Source organism: Paramisgurnus dabryanus, chromosome 15 (genome assembly GCF_030506205.2).
Source record: "Paramisgurnus dabryanus chromosome 15, PD_genome_1.1, whole genome shotgun sequence".
NCBI classification, from domain to species: domain Eukaryota; kingdom Metazoa; phylum Chordata; class Actinopteri; order Cypriniformes; family Cobitidae; genus Paramisgurnus; species Paramisgurnus dabryanus.
Window position 1 is genome coordinate 31,054,272 of NC_133351.1, and position 19,692 is coordinate 31,073,963.

A 19,692-nucleotide genomic window follows, 5' to 3' on the forward strand; every position below is an offset into this window, starting at 1 on the left:
ATTTCTGTCTCTGCAGCTCTGTTTTATATCAATAAACTACAGTACACTAACAGATGGGTTAATATTGGACAAACACCGCAAGTTTAAAATTGACCCAATGCTGAGTTGTTTTAACCCAACTGCTTGGTTATTATACCCATGGTTGCATAACAACAACCCAACATTGGGTAATTTTTAACCCAGCATGTGTTCTGTCCAATATTTACCCAAATTAAGTGACAGTTTAAATTGAATGCGCCGTTACTTTACTTCGTGCACGAGGGCGCACCCAAGTACAAGCTGCTTTTACACAAATCGAGCCACAGTCCCAAGGTAAACAAATTTCGACCACCGGGGCGCTCCCCGGTCTGCACCGTGCCCTGCTTTTAACTAAACTGTCAGTGTGGAAGCCACCTTACAGATACATACTTTCTGTTCATTTTTTGCGCTGATCGCATCCGTTTGTTCTCTCTATGAAGAGTTTGGTTCCAAAACTCCATTTTGACTAATTTGGGTAATAATTTGTTTTCATACCAAGAAAGTGAACCACTATTTTCTGTGACAAACTTTCACATTGCATAGGTTATAAAAAAATTTGATTTTCAAAGATTAATTAAAAAAATTATACTTTTTTCCACTAAATCTATGAATTCAATATATAAATGTGCATTCATCTTTGTCATGTTATATTAATTTAGTTGACTAGTGGTATACACTGATTAAAAAATAAACATTAATGGCATTAATCAAAACACTTTGTCATATTAATGTTATCCTTTGGACGTCGTCTGTAAACTTTTTTGACAGTGATCAGCTGTAAAATGTTTTGGTCCTGCTCCATTTTTGTTGACTTTGAGTAAAATAATTGAAAGTTTTTCATAGGATCCCCTGGAGTCAAAGTGTTAGCATGACAGCATAGCATTTTTCCTTTGCCCGAGTGCTTCTCACTTAAATTATTTGATGGCTTACGTTTCTTCCCATCACAGAAAACCACCACAGGTTTATCAAAGTATTATTTTGTTTTTGTTTGTTTGTTGATCACGAAGTACAAAGGAGATGAGAAAAACTAGAATTCTGTGTGTATTCAAAGCGCCACCATTATTGTTTATAATGTGTGGAATGGTGCGCTGTGATTGGTTAAGCAGATTTATTGCATTCTGCAGAGAAGAAAGACACTCCTTTATCGCGTTTTGGCAAAAAAAATGGAGAAAAGAGGACAGAATAACATGGCGGATATCGAATTTTGCGTAAAGTGAAGAATTTACTTTTTAATACTGACCAACAATACTGATTTTGGCGGTAACTCATTTTTTTTAAATAGTGTTTATCGCATTTTGAAACCAAACTCTTCATATACTAATATAACTATTGTATAATGTATATAATCTGTAATTACTTCTAATTATGAATTTTTTTTCTGAAACTTCCCCTTTTACTTCTATTTTTTACTCTCTTATGCGTGACTTTTTATGTACTGCATCCAATCTAAGTTTGGAGGAAAATAAATCCTAGACCACCTGGAAGAGAAAGGAGCTTAGAGAGGTTCAAAGGCTTGCTAATAATAGTGACATGAGCTGTGGCAAGGAAACGCATTCGAGGGAGGACGGCTGTCTTTCTGATAAAGTGCAGGCCAAGCCGATATGTGCAGGAAATTGCAGCAGAACACTGCAACTGTTCTGTAGATTATTTTAAAGTGAGATCCTGTGCAGACGCTGGTGGAATACAGTTCATATAGGTTCTGCTAACTTCACGCCCTGTTTGTTCAGGTTGTTATAATAATACGCTTTTGCTTATTTCAGTTGAGGCAAATGTGACAATCTATTTTTCAGCAGCCGTACGGAAATGTTTCTCCATTTATTTTCTATGCAAGGATTTAAAATAGTTATTAAGTGAAGATCTGACTCTTTAATAAAACCAACACAATCTGAAATATATCAGAACAAGGAAACATTTAATTAACTACCCATCCCGAGAAATATTAAGAAATATGTAATATACAGCAAAGTCTTTGGACTTTTTAGTCTTTATAATAAACCTCTTCATCAAAACTATACTGAATCCCTATTGCGCACCTCTATAAAGACTGATGGACAACATAACCTCTAAAAAATAAAAGATTTTCAGTTATTGTTTTTGTTGTGACTCCAAGGTCCAACCAATGTATCAAGTAGGCATGTTTATTTCGTTCTAGAAATACAACAGATTGCCTGGCATGTCCTGCTGGTGGTAAGCTGTTGAATAATGACACAAAGCTGAAAAACTCATATGTCAGGCATATTAGGGCCAAGACAGGACGGTCGCAGCCAAAGGTTAAGCTGACCCATTTAATGAGCTCATTAGCGCATTTATCAGCACTTTTCAGATGGGCCATCCCTCACGCTGTTGTTTGCTTGTTTATTTTGCAATCGCGTGATAGGAAGTCACATGAAGGACAGAGCACGTCCAGTCTGTTTAACTGGCATGGCCAGGCTGGCAGGCAGCGTGCCAATCTCACCAGTGCTGTTTTAGCCTGCTTCCATTAGATTTGCTGTCTCTATCAGCGTTTCTTCTGAACACAAGCCTGGTCTGTTCTGTGTAGGAGAATGAGGTCACTGTGCAGATAATCTCAAGTGGAACAGTGACACTACAAAGTGATCAAAACACAAGTAATGTCAGAATCTATTTAAAGGGGCCAGTTCCTTAGTTACGAATATAAATGTGATACATTTAAGCAATTTCAGAAACACAAAGGCAGCGTCGAAAAAACATCTAATCTCTTAGCGGCAAATAGAGAGATGAGCCAGGGGAGAGCAATTCATGTCTATTTGTTTAAATGAGACTAAAATGTTCACAGACCTTGGGAGAATTTAAGGCATGCTGTGATAAGCAGGTACTCTGTGTGAGAGCAGGAAAAGCTTAAAGGAAGATGGGTTATAAAATGATTTTAAGATGAGCCCTCTGTGATTTTACTTTGAACATACATAATGGAGCCTCATTAAATGCACACGGTGTGTCACACTCACTCGTAAGAAGCCGTCCAATGAGCCGTTCTCCATGTATTCTGTCACTATCATCACAGGTCTACCTGAGGAGAGAGAAAATTCACACACGTCTTACTCTAATCCAGAAAAGATTTGCTAAAATTGAGCTGTGCTTTCTTGAAATTGTACAATTTCTATTGGCAGATTAGATGCAATAATGTACATGATACATTTATACAGTATACAGTACTGTGCAAATGTCTTAGGCCACCATGTCATAATAAGATTTGTTGTTTTTGCAATGTTATAGTGATCATGTATAATTGTTTATCAGTCTCTTTAATAGAATACATCCAGACATTCAGGAAATGTGTATATAGTATTAAAAACTGTATAAAAATATAAACTAATGTATCAAGTTTTTAGGGTAAACTCCCCTTCCACTTGAACAACAGCAGGAAACTGCTGGATCTCTTAAACCTAAATTAAATTAAATCCTAATTTCAAATTTTGAAAATCTTTTTACTTCATTCTGCTCAAAAACGCTCAAGATGTGTTTAGTGGCAAGAGAGCTCAGACTAAAGAAGACATTTAGTCCTGATTTTTTTTTTTTTTACATATTTCCTGTATTTTCCATTTGTCCCTTTAGATTGAAAAATAAATATGGATGGACATTAAAACTTCCAAAACAACAAGTCTGGTGGTGGTGGGCTTAAGACTTTTGCACAGTACTGTATAATCAACGTGATCTCATGAGAATATGTGTGTATTTCTTTTGTTTCAGTGTGGTTGTACAATACGTACATTTACTTACGTTTAAAACACACTGAAACGTACAATATCGACGTTTTGACAGGACTACTACGTAAATTCTTTATGTATTTTCAGCTTTACAAACGTACAAATTTGTACGTAAGTTATTCCTATTCATAAATATTAAAATCATGGGCATTGGCGTTTCTTACTCATAACAATGACATGTTTTCAGTCAGATTTTCTGACTTATTTATTTAAGACAGTTTACCCATTTACCTTATGAAATGATTATGATATTCAGAGAATTTCACAATATTTAACATTTTAAAACTTTAAAATGAATAACATTTCTGTATTTATATTTAGTTTGTTTGCCATGACACACAAAAACGCGTTTTCTCCTGCTGTCTTCTATGCAATACGCTATTATTACTAGGGCTGTGTATCGCCAACAATTCCCCGATACGATGCGTATCCCGATACAAGGGTCCCGATACGATGCGCATCACGATACGAGACTATTTTGAATTACATTTTTGTTCAGAATTTAGTAACATTATTATTATTATTTTTATTATTATTTGTTTATTGTACATTGAATAAGCAGTGTTGTAACAGTTGTGTTTTTGCCATTCATTTATTAGCTATTAGAAATATTTTAAATCCCAGAGTTAGTACTTAACTTCTGTTTTTTTAAAAGCAGTTTAACAAAGATGGTGCCTTACTCTTGTCTCTCATTATTCTACATCTATGAATATATCTATAAACATGCAGTCAGACTTAATACTATTTAATAGAAATCAGATTATTAATGTGACAGCTATAGTTTAAGTAGCTCTGTATCTCTTCTCTAGACATACACTTTTCACATGCAAATCTTTGTCGTGTTTCTTCTCAAATGCGTTAGTACTGTTTTATAAGATCATGGCTAATAAAGCCCTTTGCAGTAGGATAGGCTAAGATATCTGCGCTTTCATACTGAACTCATTGACTTTAATGCGCGCGCGCGCGAGAGAGAGCGCGAGTACGCGGCTCACTATGCTGACACGTGCGCCAGCGAGACAGACACGCAAAGTAAAAAAATACCCCGCCACCTTTAACTCTACGTACTCCGCGGGACACATGCGTCCTTTCCATATGGATCACGGATCAACAGCAATTCTTCACGTTACTTTCAAAAGTACATCCGAATCGATACGGAAGGTGCTGTATCGATGCGCGCATCGTCAGGCGTCCATGACGATGTATCGTCGTATCGATATTTTGAACACAGCACTAATTATTACTAAGCAATAATGACAACAAAATACAACATAAATTCACAAAAGATGTTACTTTTATTCATTTGCTGTAATCCACATCTTTAAAATTCATACGATTGCGAGGAACAGATCCAAATTCAGCCCTTTATCCAGCGATCTTGATCCGAGTTCTCATCAGCAACCGTAAAGTCAGATTGCGCGTTCCTTAATGTGAATTTAAATATCCCGCCTCAAGAAGCTTTACGACATATTGCTTTACGGCAGTGATATCAAAAGCTCATTGGGTCTTTGAGTGCCACGTGACATATTTGCGTCATTTCCATTTCCGTTGGTGAACGTTTGAAATTAAAAAAGCGCGCCGTGACAGAGGGAAGCCGGATCAACGCTAATCAAACTCTTGGATTAATAACTTTAATACTTCTCTTTACTTTACTACGTATTAACAGTGAGACCAGGCTGGTATAATGTGCATTATTTTAATAATAATGCAGATTTTGTGTCATCTGATTTAAAGAAAAGGTTTATGGGTGAATGGGTTGTTAAACCTGCCAACAACTTTGGATTGTAAAATTATTCTAAAAGACAATTAACAACATTTATCTTTACAATTTTCACAATACAGTAAAAGGTCTTGCTGCAACTTTATTGTCACTTTACACAATGCTAAATGTACGTCAAGTTGTCCTGTTTTTAATAGGCTATCAATTTAGTTATCTTTGTATATGCATTTTATGATATGCATATTTGATAGCACTACTACAGTAATACAACAATCCAATTACAGTCTTACAGACAATTATTTTTGCATTTAGTATCACTAATACGCACCTCATGAAAATCTGAAATGCATATTTGTGTAATAGCACTATTAATATAACATTCGTTTTACAAATCTAATGACAAGTATTTGTACAGTTAGTAGTGCTGATATTTACATCTTATGGAAAATTTGGTCGATGGGTTTGTTTGATAGTGCTTTGAATACACTGACAAAAATTATTCATTCAATTTACTCAATTTTTTTAAGGTAAGTGGTTGCAATCAATTTATTTAAGCTACATTTAAACAAAAGTTTTTTTGTTTTGTTTGGCCTTTCTAATTTTTTTTTAATGTAGCTTGAATAAATTGATTGCAACCACTTACCTTAAAAATTTGAGTAAATTGAATGAATCATTTTTTTCAGTGTATAACAGTCTTTTTGATACTGCTAATGTACTAATTTGTAACAATATAATGTACCTTATACACTATATATTGAACTAGAGACATGTTATTTAAAGTAGGGATGCTAAAAAATTAATCGCGATTAATCGCTAGCAGAATAAAAGTTTTTGTTTACATATGTGTGTGAACTGTGTATAATAACTTTGTATAAATAAATGTACACACATGCATGTATATGTTTTAGAAATGTTTACATGTGTATATACATTTGTATATTTATGTATCATTTATATTATATATAAATATAAATACTTAAATATATACATTTTTTTTCTTAAAATTATACATGAATGTGTTCATATTTATATATATACATATTTATTATACACAGTTTACACATATATGTGATGTAAACAAAAACTTTTATTCTGCTAATGATTAATCGCGATAAATTGTTTAGCATCCCTAATATAAAGTTTGAAGCATTTTTAAATCTCAGCAGTTTTTTTATTTATTTTACTTTAGGCTTATGAGATTTAATGCATGTTTTTTTCTAATTACTATAAGAATCTAGAGAGAACCTCTATTAAAGAGCAACTATCGATGTTTCACAATTTTAAATTTTCTTTGATGTGTAAGTGTGTATTAGTACATGTTAACGATAAACAATGACGCGACTTATTTCGGAGTCGTCTCCAAAGTAAATCTCTTTTCTTGTACTACAACAAACACACGGATTGTAGGCAACACTTTACTTCTGGGCCTGTTGACGTGAACACGACAGTCATTATCATAATTCCTCCTGCTTTGACTCACAGCCTGTAAGTTAACTCCTGTCAGCATCGCATTGTGACCGAATCTTTCAAACATGGTCATCAAACATTTCGGCTGACGTCAGGGGTATTCAGGCCAATCACAATGTAAAGATTAGCTGGCCAATCAGGGACACAACGCTTTTCCGATCGATTAGTTTTGTACAAAATCAACGCGTTTGGGAAATGCAGGATATCTGAAGCTACAAAAATGTACGGTATGTGGAAAATAATGTGTTTTTTTTACCATAAACCACGGAAACACATTGTATTATACTAAATACACAAAATAACATTGTGTTTTACCAAATTAAATAGGTGCACTTTAAGAATAATCTGGGATGAATGTGCATAACTTTCATGAAAATAAGGCCAGGTCCTAAAAACAGGCTTACTTTAATTTATGTTAAATAAAATTTAAACCGTCCTGATATAGCTTTCGTACGGTTCACATATGGCTGCTATAAAAGGCTGCAGGTTGAGAGTCTGTTTTTAAAGGGGCAACAGATCAGGTTGATGGCTACACACCACGCTTTCAACACATCACAGACATTGTCTAAAACCCATAGCAAGAGCAGGGCTCTTTGTGCAGAGGGCCAACTCTTCACATGACACCTCCGACACAGTGAGGTCAGTGCTCATAACCATGACTTACTACGACTGTAGGTAAACGAGAGTTTCCTGCAAGATGAAAAGAGTCTCGAGCTGAACTTGGATGGACCATAAGGTCACATGTCTTTGTCTGACAGCTTCATTCTGCCTGCTGCTTGTAAATCACAGTTTTTATCATCTGCACTTTATGTTTGACTTTTTCCAAAGCCTGTACAGAAACAAATCTTCACTAGACTTTACCAAAATGCCTGATGATCAGGCACATGTTGTCCTAATGTGCATGTTTTAGATTTTACATTTTATTCAGCATCCGAAAGCTTACACAGTATACCAGTCATGTACGAATTAATGCGATTTCTGACATGCAAATTAGTGGAGAACAACAAAAATGCTGTCTCACGAGTAGATAAAGAGTCCACTTTGTTTTTTTTTTGTCAAACTGATACTGCCTACACTGCAAAATAAATAAAAACATAATAAATATAATATTAAGTACAAACGTTTTTCATCTTATCCAGTAAAATAAGATACATTTTCAAAACTATATATTTTTTGCCAATCTGACACAAAACATTCAAAACATTTCAAATTATATATAATTTTGATGTCCAGTTATATTGTCTTAATTTTGCTTCTTAAATAAAAAAGATGTTTGTCTTCAGATGCATGAAAAAAGCAGAAGAAAACACACGTTTTGATTATAAAAAATCTTTGCTTTGCTTATTTTCACTGCATATACACTGTAAAAAATTCTGTAGAAATTACAGTATTACTGGGTATTACTGGCAGCTGGTTACCAGTAACTTACTGTAGATTTTACATTTATGATATTTATTGGCAGTTTGTTCAAAGTTAAATGAACATTAAACATTTTCAGTCTTTATTTTCTACAGTAAGTTACTGGCAACCAGTTGCATAATTACAGCTAATTTTTACAGTGTAGTAAAATAAACAATAATATTACTGTAAATACATTCTATTGCAGTTTAGTTGCTTTATAGTTTATCCCTCTTCTTTAACCCATACATTTATCCTGTAAACATATGATCCTGAAATCCTGCTCATAATCTTGTGTCCGTGGTCATTTTGTTTCCATGAATTGTGAAGCAGCAATTGCAGCTCTACAAATATTATGTCTACACAGGGCCAAAATCAGCAGACTAAATGGAGTGTGACAGTCTCTGGATTATTAAGAATTAACAGGGCAGAGTTAATAAATCACATCACGTCAAAGGCACATGCCAACCTTCCCCGGCCCCTACTGCCCAAACTCTGCACACCAGACCTACTTTTAATCACACGCAAAGTGCACTTCCTCCTTAATCAGTCCCCCGCTCTATCCCACCAACATGTTTGGACCCAACTTGCAAACATTTCTAATTAAATTTTACATGATTTACATTCAAGAATAAATGCAGTGTGATTTATCATCTAACAATCCAGTTCAGTTTATAAGGAATTATAGACATAATAGGGAACTGTTACAATCCTTTCAAACTATACTAGTCAACATTTGAAGTGCGGATCAAAAATGTTTATCAAAGTTGTCCTTAGACAAAAACAGGTATTGGTATTAGTTTTAAAACAACTTTTATCAAATGTTTTGATCCATTAAAAATGTTGACTAGTGTACTTAGAGCAGAATTTGAGCATTTATAAATTGTTTGCATGAAATAGTTTGCCTCAATGAAAAACAAATACTATAATAAAAATATCTTTGTTATTCTAAGGATGGTCAAAATACAGCATCTTTTATTTTTTAAAGCTAAGAGTTGTCATATCCTGACGTAATATGTGAAATCTTGCCAGGCATGTGAAGATTTTTTTTAGACTGATTTTTATCCAATTAAATGTGATGATAAAAAAACACAGTTTAAGATTAAGCCAGGATTAGTTATATTAGGACATATATTTATTCCTCATGTGTTCCTAATATTTATTTAATATTATTTATTTATCATTTTATTTACTCATCCAACTGTACAATAAATTCTCGTTGTTTAATAAAATTGTAAATAAAATTGAATTGTTTAGTAAATAAATATGTTTTGGAGAAATAAATATTAGGACATTTAAATATTTTTTTAAAACATACCTTACAAAAACATTACTGGGGTGCATCATGAGACAAAACATTGACATATATTTCAATTTTCTGGTTAAGACATGCATTTTAGTCTGGGACTTGAACCCCATCTGGGAAACTGCATTTATTTGATAACCTGTTTGAATCAATCCATTATATTGCAATTTGTTTGTAATAGTTGTGGTGCAGAAATAACACCGCAAAAAGTATGACTAAATTGCTCAATTCGGATGTAGTATAGTACTGCTGGAGTGATGCTATAAACCTTTTTAAGTAAGGTAAGTTAAAATGTGATTTAAAGTTACAGTTGATATGATATAGTGAATCAGTATTAAAAAGCCCCCATGAGAAGGATTGTGGTATCGAGAAAAGCACATAATTTTGATCATGATATATAATAAAGATTGATTTAGTGAGCTTTACAACCATGGGTGATTTAAAGTCCTGTGTGAATTGTCTCGTGCTGGACATTGGCCCAACATTACAAGAAGGAGATCAATAACGTAGTGGCTTTTCTGTGTAAGAGGTTTGCCAACCTTATGACATAATATACTATGTGGTGAAACGGCTAATGTTTAATATGAGATATACCCAAAAGGCCAGTCGTAAAACTAACAGCTCTGAACTTATGCTGAAAAATGTAAATGTGATAAATGAGCCCTCTAGCATGGATTAAACATACTGTACAGCACAGCATGGAATTAATACTGTTGTTGAATGTTATTCATACAGACACAGTGAGAAAAAATTATTCATCTTTCACCATCTAACACGTGGAATAATATTAGAAAATGTCAAAAAATAGTTTTTGATCAAAACTCATACTTTATATAGGAAAGAAATTTCTTTGAATTGCTATTGGTGTATTAAAGCAACACTTAAATTCGGCAACTCGAGCAGGTACGGTTTAAAATGTGTTCCCCTTATTTTTCACATGTTTTTTCCCTCTTTGTGTATGTAATACATCTGAATGAAATAATACTCACTGCGTGTGACCACACCCTCCAATCTGATGATGTTGGGGTGGTCAAACTGTCCCATGATGCTTGCTTCACTGAGGAAGTCCCGTCTTTGTTTCTCCGTGTATCCGGCTTTAAGCGTCTTGATGGCTACACATATCTCCTTCTTAGATGGTAGCTTCAATCGGCCACTGCACACCTCTCCAAACTCCCCTGGTAAGAGATAATTCAAGCACTATGACTTCTGAACTATATTAAAACCATGTTAAATACTTCATCTTATTGCAGTTCTCTTATTAAAGAACTATATTAAAGTTTTATCATCTAAGAAGAAAAGATGATAATTAAGATAGTGCTTTCAGCAAACTTTGAGTGCTAAGGCACAAAAACGTGTGTAATGTGTTACCACTATTTGATTTTGCAGATAATTTGTTTTATTAACAATTAGGGGACAGCAGGGGTGAAAGTACCATTTTTCAGAAAAACTTATTTTTAAAAGATAATCTTATAGACAGAGATATATTTTTGCTGTGGTCAATAACTCAGAAGTGTGATCTATCAATACAAGGTAGAATTTTGAAAAAATGTTAAAACAACTTCTGTATAATTTCACTTTAAACATGAGTAGTGAATTGTTACTTTTGACCATGACAGCAGGGACAAAAGTAACACACATCGATTTTTGTGTTACACTTGTTTTTATTAAATATACATGACAATGACCTTGTTAATATGTAACTGCAAACTTTTTTGTCATTTATCTTTGTAAAAAATAATGAAATTACATTTTTATTTAAAATTTCAGTTTTATCTAATGTTTCAAAAGCAACCAACAGTACAAACTTAAATTGTGGAGAATAAAAAAAATTTCAACAGTTTGAACACTATGAAAATATAATTAAATCAAATTAGAATAATATAAATTTTCAGCATATACAACAATATTAGCAGCGGGACAAAAGTCACAAGTGTTACTTCCGTCCCGACAGGAACTCCTGACATTTAAACCCGATTGACTTTTATTTTGAAAAACTCTGAGAAGTGAAACTTCAGGATGTGTTAGAGCACTAAATAACCTGTAGACTGATCAGTATTGTAACACATGAAACGAGAAACACAAAGCGTTATAAGAAAAAAATGGACTTATCATGGTTGAAAACACCTTTCTGGATCTACATGTGGAAAACGGTGAATAAATAATGCGATATTTGTCAGGTCTGTCAAGGGTTTGTGTGTTAAAGATGCTGTCACAGTTTGGGATGCAAATGTTATCAGGACTCGGAGAAAATCGCTTTGTTAATTTCATCCCGCGTTACTTTTGCCCCGGTTCCCCCCTACTGAATTTAAAAATGTCAACATGGGGTATAGATACATTGATAGTCATATTTAAGACCAGCAACTTCTTCCACTGTGATTTGATTAGACTTATCAGATATACCGTACTACAATTTACTATAAAAACATTGGCCTCAGGAACAAAAGTGTTGGTTGCAGACAATCCACCAAATATATTTCTTTACTAAACAATTTAATTATTTTTAAATGTAGACTTTATTCCTCATCCAACAGTATTTACAGTAGAAAACAAATTGTGAAAAGTCCTGTAGAAATAACATTTATTTTGATTTGAGCATTAGAAAAAATTTTAACGCCATATCTGATAAAACAGTTATGATTGCAGCAAATTATATTGTAGATCGGTCATTAAAAAATGTAAACATTGTCGTTTCAAACTGATTTCAAGGGCAGATAGCCACACAGCCAAAAATCAAAGTGCTCAGAGTTCCTCTGTGTGTGATGTTGACAGAAAACTGGATGGACATGTACTGTAGGATGATGTCACCATGTACATGTCCAGGCTAGGACCGTGTTTTGTTTGCATAATTAGATGTGCAATTATTTTGTTTCCCAAGCGAGTTAAAAAAATTGAATGAATTCCAGGATTGATGTCTGGAAAAAGTTAGCTGAAATAATTGCAAGCTGTCTAAACAGCCTCCATGCTGGACTTGGCCATCACACACACACATGATGTTGACCATTTTAAATATCAACCTGGTTTAACCTCCATTGATTAGTGCTCTGATAAGCTTTGCAGACAATTATAATGAATAGATTTTTAAAGAAATACTTCTTTGTATACCTGCCAAGTGTCCGACAGCAGTGAAAATGCAGATATACAACAGAAGTGACATTTAAGCCAAAAACCAGTGCTTATGTAGAGTGCATAAGCCCTGACGTTTGTATGACGGCTTCGCGGTGGTATATCAAAACTGAACGGTTACTTTTCCCGCTGTATGCTGCTGTTGTCTGCAGAGCTATGAATCACAAGGCATTATCTTGATATGTGCTCTGCTGGTTAAGACATCAGGGATGCAGGGGAAGAACGAGCTGCGGGTGGTGAAATATAATATCCCAGCCAGAGGTGTACTCTGCTTACCCTTGCTTCTCTGCTCTAGCAGCAGGCAGTCTATTAAAGGCAGTGAGGCAGTGAGGATGAGCGCTGGGAGGGACCCTTTTCCCATCTCAAAGCCACACCACATCTCCAGCTGCGGTGCTAAATGATTCTCATTTACACCACCTGCCATGTTTCTTACAAGCGTATTTCCGGCCCATGCAGGTAACTTTGTTTTATTGCACCAAAAACTAAGGAAGATGCCACATACCTGCCCCAACTACTTTGTCGATAGCGATGGAAGATGCTTCCAGCTCTTTGGCGAATTCGTGCACGGCTTGGCACGGATCTTCGTAAGTATGTGGGTCCACGTAGGGTTTGATTCCAGGCAATCTTACTGACAATACATAAAAAAAGATGAGATTAGCATTTTCTAAATGATAAGGCTACAAAGCTCGCAAAGAACACAAGAATAGTGGTACAGTTTTTGTTAAATTGGTACAATTGTGGGGGACTCCATTTTAAAATTCCTTCCTGTTGTGATACATGGTAGTTTACTGTTTGGACATATTGCTCAAACATGGAAAGAAAATGTTCATTGTTCATTCACAACAATTCATGTTGTTAATGAAGAGTTCCAAAATGCAATAAATCCATTTTGACCAAAAAAAAGTGACAAGACAAAAAACAATATTTTCTGTTACAAACTTTCACATAGCATCTTTCGGTTATAAAAACATGAAAAATTCAAATCCATAATTACATTTTCAAAGATTTATTATAAAAACTGATTATTTTTCTGCAAAATGCAATAAATACATGACGAGTTTTTTTTCCAAAATGCTATATTCTATTGAATCAATATATAAATGTGCATTCATCTTTGCCATGTTATATTTATTTAGTTGACTAGTGGTATATGCTTTTTTGACAGCGATCAGCTGTAAAATGTTTTGGTCGTGCTCAATTTTCGTTGGCTTGGAGTAAAATAATGAAAAGTTTTTCATAAGATCCCCTGGAGTCAATGTGTTAGCATGACAGAAGCTTGATGCTCTCGGGAGAACAAGCAACAGCCGGCATTTTTCTGTCGCCTGAGTGGCTTACGTTTCTTCCCCACCACAGAAAACCACCACAGGTTTATCAATGCCATCAAAAGTATTATTTTGTTTTTGTTTGTTGATCACGGAGTACAAAGTAGATGAGGAAAACTAGGATTCTTTGTGTATTCAATGCACCACCATTGTTGTTTACAATGCCTGGAATGGTGCGCTGTGATTGGTTAAGCGGATTTATTGCATTCTGCAGAGAAGGAGGACTGGCGTTTATCGCGTTTTGGGGAAAAGAGAGAAAAGATTACAGAATAACATGGTGGATATCGGATTTTGCGTAAAATAAAGAATTTGCTTTTTAATACTTACCACATACAATACTGATTTTGGTGGTAACTCATTTGTTTTTAAAATGGTGTTTATTGCGTTTTGGAACTAAACTCTTCAAATATTCTCCACATGATTCAAAACAAATACCACAGAAACACTTTTTGATTTTATTATATATGGGATGGATATTAGCATAACAAATACTTGCAAGACTAAGTTATTATTGAGATAAATACTCACAGTGACTATTGCCAAAGGGCAGTCTCTTTTCTTCCGGATGTTTAGACTTGCTATACCTACAGAACCTGTCGATTTAAATAATGAGAAGCTTTAATTATAGCTCAGTTTTCTTTAAATTAAGTACAAAGAGGCTAAAACCTGAACAGACTCAAGTCAGAGCCAGGAACAACAGAACTGTTTTGCTTTGCTGTGAAGCATAACAGTATTCTGGGGTCTTTATATAAGCCGTGCAATCTGCCAAGATCAGCCGGTTTGCATGACACAACAATTTTCTGTTACATACGGCAAATAAGGCCTGGAAATACAATACAGATTCTGCCAAGTGTAAAGACTACTGACATAAGGGGACACATTTTCATACTTCATACTTATACATCTGGTTGGAGATCAAGAGTCTATGAATAGACTTGAGACAGGAAAGTGACAGGTCTAAGAAGAGCAGACTTAAACCACTGCATTACAGCTGCTTGAGTGACAGACAGACCTGCTTATCACAATGTAGATCAGTACAGTGAGAAGGATGATGGCCACAGCAGACGAGACAGCGATCAGCAAAACCTGACTGTTCTCACTGGAGATAGAAAAAGCTGGCCAGAGAGAGAGAGAGATAGAGAGAGAGAGAGAGAGAGAGAGAGAGAGAGAGAGAGAGAGAGAGAGAGGGGGGGGTTAATTAATTTCTTTCATTGATTAAAAATTTCACATTCAGTTTATTGCATAAATTATGCGGGTGGTGCACAATAAAAAAAACACCATCTCAGAAGAAACAACCCTTTGTTTTTCATTTCACAATAACTATGCAGTCGAGACACAGACTGTATACTGCTGATCTCAGATCACCTGTGGAGAGCCACTCAAGGTTTCATTGCATTACATGACTGTGCATTGATTTCCTATAAATGTTTCATTAGATAAAAAGCCCTTCAGCAGTGCCACTCCACACTTTGCAGTTTACGGTATATAAAACGCTCACTCTGCACAGCGCTGCAGACAACAGCTGGCGTCACGCGATGAAAGATAAAGTCTGTGTCTTTTTAACCAAGTGTTTTATACTGTGCGAATAAATGTCTGTGTCTACAGTATATTCACTGTTTCTGCAAAGGTTGTTCGTTGTTTAGCACAGATGTAAACTGAATGAATGCCGTGTATGGTGAGTGAAGGAGAATGTAATTTTAAATGAAAAGCAGAATGCTGGCATACGTTTGACAGATGAAAAGTATGTTGAAGTATTCTTACAGTCTGGGCTGGTCTCAAACTCAAATTTGCGACTGCTATGGCCGTAACCAGCGGCGGTGCGAGCTCTGATCTGCAGCAGGTACATGGTGTCAGGTTTTAATCCATTCAGTGTTACGTTCGTTCCCTTTGACCTCAGAATGGTGTAGCTGGTTTCTTGCTCCTGCTTTAGGATAAAAGAAGATACATGGATGTTAGTTTCAGCATATCTGTAACGTTTGTGTTATTACCTTGAATCGCAATATTAGCAAAATGCAAAACACCTTAGATACAAAAAAAACCCTCATTTTATAATATTTGGATTGTAATGGAAATTATATCCATGATTCTGATTGGCTTGAAGGTGAGCAATAAAATTGTTCATACCACAGGGCTGTTAAAGGCGACATTTCACAAGACTTTTTTAAGATGTAAAATAAATCTTTGGTGTCCCCAGAGTACATATGTGAAGTTTTAGCTCAAAATATTATATAGATAATTTACTATAACATGTTACAACTGCCACTTTGTAGGTGTGAGCAAAAATGTGCCAGTTTTGGATGTGTCCTTTAAAATGCAAATGAGCTGATCGCTTCACTAAAGGGCAGTGCGGCGGATGGAGAGTGCAGATTAAGGGGCGATTTTATCCCCTTGTGACATCACAAGGGGAGACAAATTTCAATGACCTATTTTTTCACATGCTTGCAGAGAATTGTTTATCAAAACTAAGTTACTGGGTTGATCTTTTTCACATTTTATAGCTTGATAGAAGCACCGTGGACCCAATTATAGCACTTAAACATGAAAAAAGTCAGATTTTCATGATATGTCACCTTTAAATACTATAAATCTATATGTTCAGTCAATGCACACCAATGAAGTAGTTCCAGGTCTGTACGACCGCATTATGCTGCGTTCAGACCACACGCGGCAGGGATGTCAAGCGTGAGTGATTTTAATGTTAAGTCAATGTAAAGACACAATGACGCGCATCTGGCGGTCTCGCGGCGTGAATAAGGTGTTTAGCGCGGCGCGGTAGACGCGATTCCGCTTCATTCACCTGTCTATTAACGGGAATGGTGCAAATTAAGCGTTGCCGCAGCAAACGCGCAAGTTGAAAAATTTGAAATTTGCCAAAAATACGCGGCACATTAACCAATCAGGAACTTGTTCTAGTAGTGACGTGATTACAGGAAGCGAGCGGAGTCGCAGAAGCCCCTCCCATGACACGAATTTCCGCGTGAATATCTCGATGACTAGAATTTCAAGCACGAATGAAACGAGGAAACTCAAAATGGTCAAGCGGCAAACTAGACGCGGTAGACGCAAATTTGACGCCTCAAACGCGGCTGGTGTGAACACACGTTTACAGTTCCATATCACTACGCCAAGTTTAACTCTTTCCCCGCAAGTGTTTTTATAAAAACTTGCCAGCCAGCGCCAGCATTTTTCATGATTTTCACAAAAGTTTAATGCCTTCCAGAAAATGTTCTTCTTTAAATATATAAACATACAATACAGGGTCGGCACCAGAGAATACAGAATGAGGGGGCCTCCTGTTTGACTTGGGGGGCACCTCGTTCATCTTATTATTTTATTATTAGTAGTAGTATATTATTATTGTTATTATTATTATTACTACATGGCACTGTAGTAATGTTGGTATAAATGCTTGGTACTGATCGCAACATTCAAAGTTATTTTATTCCTTGAACAACCGCCTGAAACACAGCCTCACCCAGGTGCTGCGTGCTAGTCACGTTAACAGGGAGATTAACACCTTCAAATTATACAGAATAAATATTCATAATTAATAACGTATATGAGATTGTATTTACATTGATTAAACCGAATGTTCATCTTTTGACTTTTAACTTGTTTTAACGTGTCTGGCTTTCACCCATTATTACGTGGTCCCAGAAGGTTTGTATTTCTTAAAAATAAGCTAATAAAAGACATAAAATCTAAATGCTATGTCTATATATTTACTCGTATAGCAACTAGCCGTGAAATAAGCGGGATTATTACAGCCGGCCAATTTGTTGTCGCAAATAAATCCCTCACTATAGTAAAACCATAACTTATCATGACGCTAAAGTGCAAGACTGAAAAACTCACGCAAATCATAAAGACCAGTACATAACCAAATAACAGCAAAAGAAAACAATGTCACTGACATATCTAACACCAGAATGAACTATGCATTTTACCTTTAGAAGAGCTGCAGGCGACATGAGGACTTTTAAAAACTTTTTAAGAGGGTCCTTTTAAAATTTCTTTGTCTTGCTCAAATGCCGAGACTTAGCCTACAAGTGTACATTATTTAGATAGAGAATGAGTTCGCACGCATGGCGATTGAGACCCCGAACGTGACATTAACTTTCAGTGCAGACCAAACACTGGGGATAGCTTTAAGAATTTGTGTTGTTCAAATGTAGTGGCTGCGTGTATGAACTGGCTGACTATGTTAGCATATACATTGTGGGTTAGTATTTTAATTATTATTTTTTTATTAATTATACTCCTAATTTTAATCAGTATCCATTGTATAACCATATTTATTTGCAGCACAATTTTTTTAATTATTAAGTTCATTATTATTTTGAGAAGTAAGGGGGCACAGTGACTCAAGTGGCCGGGCCATGCCCCCTAGGGCCCGCTCGTGGCGCCGACACTGATACAATATATCAAATGAAAGAACAGACCCTCTGCTTTCAAACAAACAAACAAATATTTCTCTTTTTATCATCTCTCAAATATGGGTAGGTTTCTTCAAAAACACCAAATTTTGGGCAAAAAGTTGAGATAATTAAATTTTTGTGAAGGACTTTTGATAGAGAAGTGTTTTCTTTTAAATGACGAGTTGACTTGTCAAACATGGGGAAAGAGTTAGCTGAAATAAAATGTATGTAATTTCAACAAATGAAGGCTTTAGATGAGAAGCATGAGAAGCATAAGAAAATAGTTAGCATTTTAAGGACAAAACCTATCAAATGTCTTAAAATCATCTGAACAATGTCTCATAGTGTGGTATAGGCGGGATAATTGACTCCGCACTGCAAAAAATGACTTTCTTACTTAGTATTTTTGTCTTGTTTTCTGTAGAAATATACCAAAAATGTATTTTCTTGATGAGCAAAATGATCTAAGAAAATAATACTAGTTTTTAGACCAAAAATATACAATTTAAGTGAATTTGTGCTTAAAACAAGCAAAAATATCTGCCAATGGGGCTAGAAAATTTTACTTGAATTAAGTGTTTAAGAAAAAAAAAATCTTATTTCACAGTTTTTTTTCTCACCCCATTGGCAGATAATTTAGCTTGTTTTAAGGACAATTTCACTTAAAATGTATATTATTTGTCTTAAAACTAGACTTATTTACTTAGGTTGTTTTGCTCATCAAGAAAAAACATCTTAATTTAAGAATTTTTGGATATTTCTATTGAAAACAAGACAAAAATACTAAGTAAGAAAGTCATTTTTTGCGGTGCGGTCTGTTGAATAATGCAAAAATAATGTAACCGCGCTTTGCGTCATGGCCGCATTACCACCTTGGGTGTAATTATTTTCGAATAATTCAACGCCCCATCATCAATTATTCCTTACTTAACTCTCCCTCTATGACTAACTACTGTACTGTAAGTGTGTGACAACGACGTACTTTTTAAAAACATCTAAGGGAGCCTGGGCCACTGCCAACTCATCTTAATAAACTGCCACCTTCTTTTCACATTTTGTGGCTTACTGTGGTACCTCGATCCTCTCTACCAAAAAACTCAGTGGATTTATGAGCCTCTGCCTTGCATTGTTTCCAGATGTGTTTCTGACTGGAGAAAAGACAGAAGTGAAATGAGGGAAAGTTGAGGTTTCAGTTGTTCGC

At 35.2% G+C, this 19,692-nt stretch overlaps 1 protein-coding gene across 2 annotated transcripts in view; it reads right to left on the reverse strand.

Annotated features, from left to right (window-relative positions):
* The window catches only part of epha3 (eph receptor A3), a 144,494-nt gene that overhangs the window by 25,452 nt on the left and 99,350 nt on the right, over positions 1 to 19,692 (reverse strand). For both annotated transcript variants that reach the window (XM_065293080.2, XM_065293082.2), the window contains exons 7-12: positions 15,835 to 15,997; positions 15,086 to 15,188; positions 14,602 to 14,666; positions 13,254 to 13,379; positions 10,618 to 10,803; positions 2,982 to 3,043 (exon numbers count right to left, since the gene is read on the reverse strand). In XM_065293080.2, coding sequence (XP_065149152.1) covers positions 2,982 to 3,043; positions 10,618 to 10,803; positions 13,254 to 13,379; positions 14,602 to 14,666; positions 15,086 to 15,188; positions 15,835 to 15,997 — 705 coding nt within the window. The remainder of the gene's footprint in view (positions 1 to 2,981; positions 3,044 to 10,617; positions 10,804 to 13,253; positions 13,380 to 14,601; positions 14,667 to 15,085; positions 15,189 to 15,834; positions 15,998 to 19,692) is intronic.